Source organism: Xenopus tropicalis, chromosome 3 (assembly GCF_000004195.4).
Source record: "Xenopus tropicalis strain Nigerian chromosome 3, UCB_Xtro_10.0, whole genome shotgun sequence".
NCBI lineage: Eukaryota > Metazoa > Chordata > Amphibia > Anura > Pipidae > Xenopus > Xenopus tropicalis.
The window spans coordinates 7,633,202-7,641,183 of NC_030679.2; the positions used below are offsets into that span (position 1 = coordinate 7,633,202).

Here is a 7,982-nt window from a genome sequence, read left to right on the forward strand (position 1 = left end):
TTAAAACATTGGTAGCCAGGGGTTACGTTTTACATTGGTTCCAGGGCAGGGACTCCCTAAAACATTGGTAGCCAGGGACCCCCTAAAACCTTGGTAGCCTGGAACTCCCTAAAACATTGGTAGCCCGGGCCCCCCTAAAACATTGGTGGCCAGGGCAGGGACCCCCTAAAACATTGGTAGCCAGGGTCACCCTAAAACATTGGTAGCCAGGGCCCCCCTAAAACATTGGTAGCCAGGGGTTACATTTTGCATTGGTTCCAAGGCAGGGACCCCCTAAAACATTGGTGGCCAGGGGTTAGCTTTTACATTGGTTCCAGGGCAGGGACCCCCTAAAACATTGGTAGCCAGGGCCCCCTAAAACATTGTTTGCCAGGCCCCCCTAAAACATTGGTAGCCAGCGGTTACGTTTTGCATTGGTGCAAGGGTAGGGACCCCCTAAAACATTGCTAGCCAGCCCAGGGCCCCCTAAAACAATGGTGATCCTCCCCCAGCGTCCCCATACTATGGCCGCTCCCCTTTCCAACATGAGAGAGTCCCAGTGAATGCCATAGGTTGAGGAAGCACAATTTTAACCCCTTATATATCTCACAAACAATAGCAAACACCCAGTACAACTTTGTTCATATGATATTCTACTTTATATCTATAACTGTCCAGATGCTCCCTACTGTAATGGATACATTGGTTTCCAGCCTTGACCTCCCTACTGTCCCTCCAGAGGCTGAACACGATGTTCTGATAACAAGCCTAGAGTTGTAGTCCAACGCCTCTGATCTTGACCTTCCATGGGAACAAAGGGACACAAAGTAACTTTCCTGTTACACTTTGTTCATTGGGTCTTCACAAATGGTTGGGCTGAAGGCGTAACCAAGTTGGTGGGTAGAATATCACATAATTATGAGGAAGGAAGATGGACCTATAAATCTAACTCTAGCAGATTAAATCTATATTTGTGTGGTGTTGTGGGTCGGAGAGAAGCAATGGAACTGGGGCCAGAATCCTGTGTTACCCTGAATGATGGACACAAGATGCCAGTCATTGGGTTTGGCACCTATGCTCCAGACAAGGTAGGTGTCCACAACTACAACCTTCTTGTGTTATTGACCTACCACTCCCATGACCCTCAGCCTTTATATCTTCTGTGGTAGCCTCTATCTTGGCAAATGAGAGGTACTTAGGTAGCTGAATGTTATATATTAATGATATCTGTAGAATTGTTTATACAGAGGTCATTATCTGTAGAATTGTTGACTGTAGGTTGAGGGTCTTCATTCATTTTATGAGCTTCCCAGTTCATAGGAGTTGCATTATGTGTTCTAAAAGAAAGAGGTCTCACAAGAAGGATGAGATGTAGAACCACCAACCATGTAAACTGTAGCTTTAATGTGTTGATTAGGGGGTCCAATATCTGTAGGAACCCCAAGCAAGCTACATACTCTCCCATTGGGTTATCATCTTGGCTATGGTATTTGGTCGCCACATGTCTGATCTAGATGGATGTTTGACTGAGGAACCTGAGTTGTGTCCCATTCCTGAAGTTCTCTTTCCCTAAGTACTTTCATCGAAGGTCCCATTGGCATACTGGAATCTATAAAGAAAGGGTTCAAGGCATCAGTGAGGCCCTAGATGTGGCCAAAGCCCACCATAGCTCGTGGCAAGCTTACAGAAAAGTCACAAGTTAGAGAGTTAAGACCTAATCAGGATTAATCCCAATCTCGCTCTAAATAACATTCAAGGGGTCTTTTAGGGGTGTCTAGGAAAGCCAATAGACGTTGCCTACAAGTCTCACCTCAACTGAACTTCAGGCTTCGGATCCCCTTGTCCATTTTGTCTTCGGTGTCTTCATGCAAAACTAACCTAGGCATAAACAGACATAACAAAGGGGTTTTGTTTATACAGAGGTCATTATCTGTAGAATTGTTGACTGTAGGTTGAGGGTCTTCATTCATTTTATGAGCTTCCCAATTTATATGAGTTGCATTATGTATTCTAAAAGAAAGAGGTCTCACATGAAGGATGGGATGTAGAACCACCAACCATGTAAGCTGTAGCTTTAACTTTTTGATTAGGGGGTCCAATACCTGTAGGAACCCCAAGCCAGCTACATACTCTCCCATTGGGTTATCATCTTGGCTATGGTATTTGGTCGCCACATGTCTGATCTACATGGATGTTTGGCTGAGGAACCTGAGTTGTGTCCCATTACTGAAGTTCTCTTTCCCTAAGTACTTTCATCGAAGGTCCCATTGGCATTCTGGAATCTATAAAGAAAGGGTTCAAATCATCAGTGAGGCCCTAGACGTGGCCAAAGCCCACCATAGCTTGTGGCAAGCTTACAGAAAAGTCACAAGTTAGAGAGTTAAGACCTAATGAGAGTTAATCCCAAATCTCACTCTAAATAACATTCAAGGTGGTCTTTTAGGGGTGTCTAGGAAGCAAATAGACGTTGCCTACAAGTCACACCTCAATGGAATTTCAGGCTTCGGATCCCCTTGTCCATTTTGTCTTCGGTGTCTTCATGCAAAACTAACCTAGGTATAATGGACTTCTGCTAATTTGTAAAGCAGAAACAGACATAACAAAGGGGTTTTGTTTATACAGAAGTCATTATCTGTAGAATTGTTGACTGTAGGTTGAGGGTCTTCATTCATTTTACGAGCTTCCCAATTTATAGGAATTGCATTATGTATTCTAAAAGAAAGAGGTCTCACATGAAGGATGAGATGTAGAACCACCAACCATGTAAGCTGTAGCTTTAACTTTTTGATTAGGGGGTCCAATACCTGTAGGAACCCCAAGCCAGCTACATCCTCTCCCATTGGGTTATCATCTTGGCTATGGTATTTGGTCGCAACATGTCCGGTCTACATGGATGTTTGGCTGAGGAACCCGAGTTGTGTCCCATCTAATTAAAACCCTGGGAAAGGACACCCACAGTGACATGTTTCTTTCTTTTGTTTCTCAGTTTGACAAATGCCTGGCAGAAGATGCAACTAAAGTGGCCATAGAGGTTGGATTTCGCCACATCGACTGCGCCTTCTTCTATAGCAACGAGGCAGAGGTTGGAAGGGCAATAAAGATGAAGATTGGTGATGGGACAGTAAGGAGAGAAGAACTGTTCTACACTGGTAAGGTAAACCCACATCCAGTCCTATCTAAGAATGAAAATACGGAATGTTCCATGTCCTTTAGATAGTACTGTAGTGTCTAAGGGAAACAGTACCCCCATCCATATGTATAAATACATATATTATATATAAGTATACAGAGAAGGAATGTTCTGGGCACACAATAAGCTGTACCCCCATACTGTACTGTCTAAGGGAAACACTATGGCACCCCCTACCCATATGTATAAATACAAATATACAGAGAAGGAATGTTCTGGGCACACAATAAGCTGTACCCCCATACTGTACTGTCTAAGGGAAACACTATGGCACCTCCTACCCATATGTATAAATACAAATATACAGAGAAGGAATGTTCTGGGCACACAATAAGCTGTACCCCCATACTGTACTGTCTAAGGGAAACACTATGGCACCCCCTACCCATATGTATAAATACAAATATACAGAGAAGGAATGTTCTGGGCACACAATAAGCTGTATCCCCATACTGTACTGTCTAAGGGAAACACTATGGCACCTCCTACCCATATGTATAAATACAAATATACAGAGAAGGAATGTTCTGGGCACACAATAAGCTGTACCCCCATACTGTACTGTCTAAGGGAAACACTATGGCACCTCCTACCCATATGTATAAATACAAATATACAGAGAAGGAATGTTCTGGGCACACAATAAGCTGTATCCCCATACTGTACTGTCTAAGGGAAACACTATGGCACCTCCTACCCATATGTATAAATACAAATATACAGAGAAGGAATGTTCTGGGCACACAATAAGCTGTATCCCCATACTGTACTGTCTAAGGGAAACACTATGGCACCTCCTACCCATATGTATAAATACAAATATACAGAGAAGGAATGTTCTGGGCACACAATAAGCTGTACCCCCATACTGTACTGTCTAAGGGAAACACTATGGCACCTGCCTCCCTTATTTCTTGTGTTGCTGCAGCTATGGAACACGTACCATGACCCTGAGCTGGTCCAGCCTGCGCTAAAGAAATCCCTGCAGGACCTTCAGCTCGATTACATGGATCTCTTTCTGATACATATGCCTATGGGACTAAAGGTAAACCACCTTATATTTGTTATTTAAGGGCAAATGGGACCAAATATTGGACTAAACCAGTTTTCAATGTAATTAATATAACTTTTGCAGTTTTTTTTAACTGTACGTTTACCCCAGCCAGGGGCAGATCTCATTCCAAGAGACGAGAGGGGTCACATTATTTATCACAAGACGGATCTACGTAATACTTGGGAGGTAAGTTCTGAGGAAAGTAGGAGAGTACGTTATATACAGTTTCCTTTATAGTATTATATTGCTTATATATGGATGATTTTAATAGGCAATGGAGAAATGCAAAGACGCAGGGCTGGTCAGATCCATTGGCGTCTCCAACTTTAACCGCCGGCAGCTGGAGCTGATCCTTAATAAGCCTGGGCTGAAATATAAACCCGTCTGTAACCAGGTAACCAGGTTTATATACAGTACATGATCCCCATTGTAAGCAGCAGTCCTGCCCTGCTTTATGGCTGAGATTCTAGCTATCTGTATAACAGAGCATTCTGTCACAGTGGCACAGATCCTATCTGATCCCCCCCCATTGTAAGCAGCAGTCCTGCCCTGCTTTATGGCTGAGATTCTAGCTATCTGTATAACAGAGCATTCTGTCACAGTGGCACAGATCCTATCTGATCCCCCCATTGTAAGCAGCAGTCCTGCCCTGCTTTATGGCTGGGATTCTAGCTATCTGTATAACAGAGCATTCTGTCACAGTGGCACAGATCCTATCTGATCCCCCCCATTGTAAGCAGCAGTCCTGCCCTGCTTTATGGCTGGGATTCTAGCTATCTGTATAACAGAGCATTCTGTCACAGTGGCACAGATCCTATCTGATCCCCCCATTGTAAGCAGCAGTCCTGCCCTGCTTTATGGCTGAGATTCTAGCTATCTGTATAACAGAGCATTCTGTCACAGTGGCACAGATCCTATCTGATCCCCCCATTGTAAGCAGCAGTCCTGCCCTGCTTTATGGCTGAGATTCTAGCTATCTGTATAACAGAGCATTCTGTCACAGTGGCACAGATCCTATCTGATCCCCCCCATTGTAAGCAGCAGTCCTGCCCTGCTTTATGGCTGAGATTCTAGCTATCTGTATAACAGAGCATTAACTATATTAAGCCCCCTACATGTATAGAAGTGAGTAACATTTATCCACGTACAGTTTTGCACTTATTGTTCCATTCATATATAATCTGCTTGCAATTAACATCTTCTGTTGCTCTTGCGTAGGTGGAATGTCACATTTACCTGAACCAGAGCAAGCTGCTGGAGTTCTGCCAGTCCCAAGAGATAGCGTTGGTGGGATACGGCATTCTGGGGTCCAGCCGAGATGAGAAATGGTACATGGAGCATTGACTGTATTGCAGTTGGTCGCAATCATGATTCCTTAATCGTATTCTTCTTTCCCAGGATTGACCAGAAACTTCCGGTTCTTTTGGAGGATCCAGTGCTGAAGGCCATAGCTAGGAGACACTGTAAATCGCCTGCCCAAGTGGCACTGAGATACCTCCTGCAACGTGGGGTCGTGGCATTGGCCAAGAGCTCAAATCCAGAGAGAATCAAAGAAAACTTCCAGGTGGGAGAGTAACCAATAGGGGACATGTTGAAAGGTTGGGGGGGATTGCAGGGGGTTAAGTAGATGGTGGCTATCCATTTTAGCACAGAAGACCCTTTCTAACACACAAGACTCTATATATGATCAATCCCTGTACCTGTTTATTCCCCCCTTTAGGTGTTTGACTTCCAGCTGCCAGAAGAAGACATAAAAGAACTAGAAGGTCTCAACAGGAATTTGCGTTATGTTGATGCTAAATTGTAAGTGATGAATGCTGGAGGACATTGTCCCTAACTGTGGGGGTGTGGGGGGGAAGGTTATTTCTGAAGGCCACTTAAGGTGAGAATTGGGGAGAATGGGAAGAATTTGCTGTTCTATGTATACCTAAAAGCCCAGCTAGAAGGTCATTAGGGTGAGTGTCCTAGATTCCTAAAGCAATGAATGATTGGAGAAAGGATGGACCTTCAAAGGGGGCATGGACAAAGGATGGACCTTCAAGGGGGGCTTGGACTAAGGATGGACCTTCAAAAGGGAGTTGTACAAAGGATCGACCTTTATAGGAGGCTTGAACTAAGGAGGGACCTTCATAGGGGGCTTGGACGAAGGATGGACCTTCAAAGAGGGCTTGGACAAAGGATGGACCTTCAAAGGGGGCTTGGACAAAGGATGGACCTTCAAAGAGGGCTTGGACAAAGGATGGACCTTCAAAGGGGGCTTGGAGTAAGGATGGACCTTCAAAGGGGGCTTGGACTAAGGATGGACCTTCAAAGGGGGCTTGGACTAAGGATGGACCTTCAAAGGGGGCTTGGACTAAGGATGGACCTTCAAATGGGGCTTGGACTAAGGATGGACCTTCAAAGGGGGCTTGGACTAAGGATGGAACTTTAAAGGGGGCTTGGACTAAGGAGGGACCTTCAAAGGGGGCTTGGACTAAGGATGGACCTTCAAAGGAGGCTTGGACTAAGGATGGATTTTCAAAGGGGCTTGGAGAAAGGATGAACCATCAAAGGGGACTTGGACGAAGGATGGACCTTCAAAAGGGGCTTGGACTAAGGATGGACCCTCAAAGGGGGCTTGGAGAAAAGATGGACCTCCAAGTGGGAATCAAACATTTCACCAGTGTGCGCTGGTAGGGGCAATCTGTAGCTCAGGGGTAGATACATCAGTAGATAGGGGTTGTGCATATAAAGATGCTGGTTGTGTAATTGCATTCCTTTGTTTCCTTCAGATGGAGGGACCATCCCCAATATCCTTTCCACGATGAATATTAAAGTTCAAGAAGACTCGTCTCTCCATGACCTGAGACTTATATAATCGGTTATGCCTACAACACAGACACTCAGCACGTAACAATGGGGCGCTAACGAGGAAGATAAACAATATTCCATTCATTTCCAAAGGCAGTGGAGGACAGTTCTGGTTTAGTGCCCCCCCCCCCTTTTGTCCCATGATGCTGTTGTGCTAAGCACCAAGCCATATGCTCTACCAGCACATCCTCTGACCAGTTACCTAAGGGACTGACTCACTATATACAGTATATATACAATATAACATATAGTAATAGTAATTAATTCAGTTGCATTGCATGGCAGCATAGATATCAGTGCAGTCTGCATCAGAATATATTCATACTCATCCCTGTAGCATCAGCGTCTATGGTAGATGAACCTCACTTCCTGCTTGATGATTTCCCCGCCCCCTAAGCTTAGCTTCCCAGCAGCCCACTGAGCACGTGCAGTGCCACTGACACATAAAACATGTCATAACAAGATCCAAGATGGGGGCTAAGGGGGCAACTGTGAAGGCAGGGGGCATTACTGTTATAGGGCTGCTGTACCTCTGGGCTAGTACAGTATCTAAAATACACCATTTTAGACATACATACAATAATAATAATTTATAAGAATTTCACATTAGCCGGGGGGCATATTTACAACACCCCCCCAGGTAATTCTTTATTGCTGTGTTTGGAATCTCATTTTACTGGGGTGTAATAAATGATTGTGTATCACAGAATATCATTGCCTCTCTTTCATTATTATTATTTATTATTACTGTGTGCTTTTTGTATTTGTGTCAATATAGCTCAGTCTGGACAGAAAGACATTACAGGTATGGGATCTGTTATCCAGAATGCTCGGGACCTGGGGTTTTCTGGATAAGCTGGGATCAAGTACAGGTACTGTTTTATTATTACAGAGAAAAGGGAATCATTT

General features: G+C 44.3%; 1 protein-coding gene across 2 annotated transcripts; it reads left to right on the forward strand.

Annotated features, from left to right (window-relative positions):
* Positions 1 to 865: 865 nt before the first annotated feature.
* LOC100490956 (prostaglandin-E(2) 9-reductase-like) lies at positions 866 to 7,782 on the forward strand. 2 transcript variants are annotated; one of them, XM_002940326.5, is made up of 9 exons: positions 866 to 1,067; positions 2,966 to 3,133; positions 4,098 to 4,214; positions 4,332 to 4,409; positions 4,495 to 4,617; positions 5,442 to 5,551; positions 5,622 to 5,787; positions 5,944 to 6,026; positions 6,995 to 7,782. In XM_002940326.5, the coding sequence occupies exons 1-9, from the start codon at positions 981 to 983 to the stop codon at positions 7,035 to 7,037; spliced, it is 975 nt and encodes a 324-aa protein (XP_002940372.2). In that variant the 5' UTR covers positions 866 to 980; the 3' UTR covers positions 7,038 to 7,782. The 2 variants fall into 2 exon arrangements, with proteins under 2 accessions (XP_002940372.2, XP_031754420.1); XM_031898560.1 differs by lacking the exon at positions 866 to 1,067 and having other exon boundaries at positions 3,039 to 3,128.
* Positions 7,783 to 7,982: the final 200 nt, after the last annotated feature.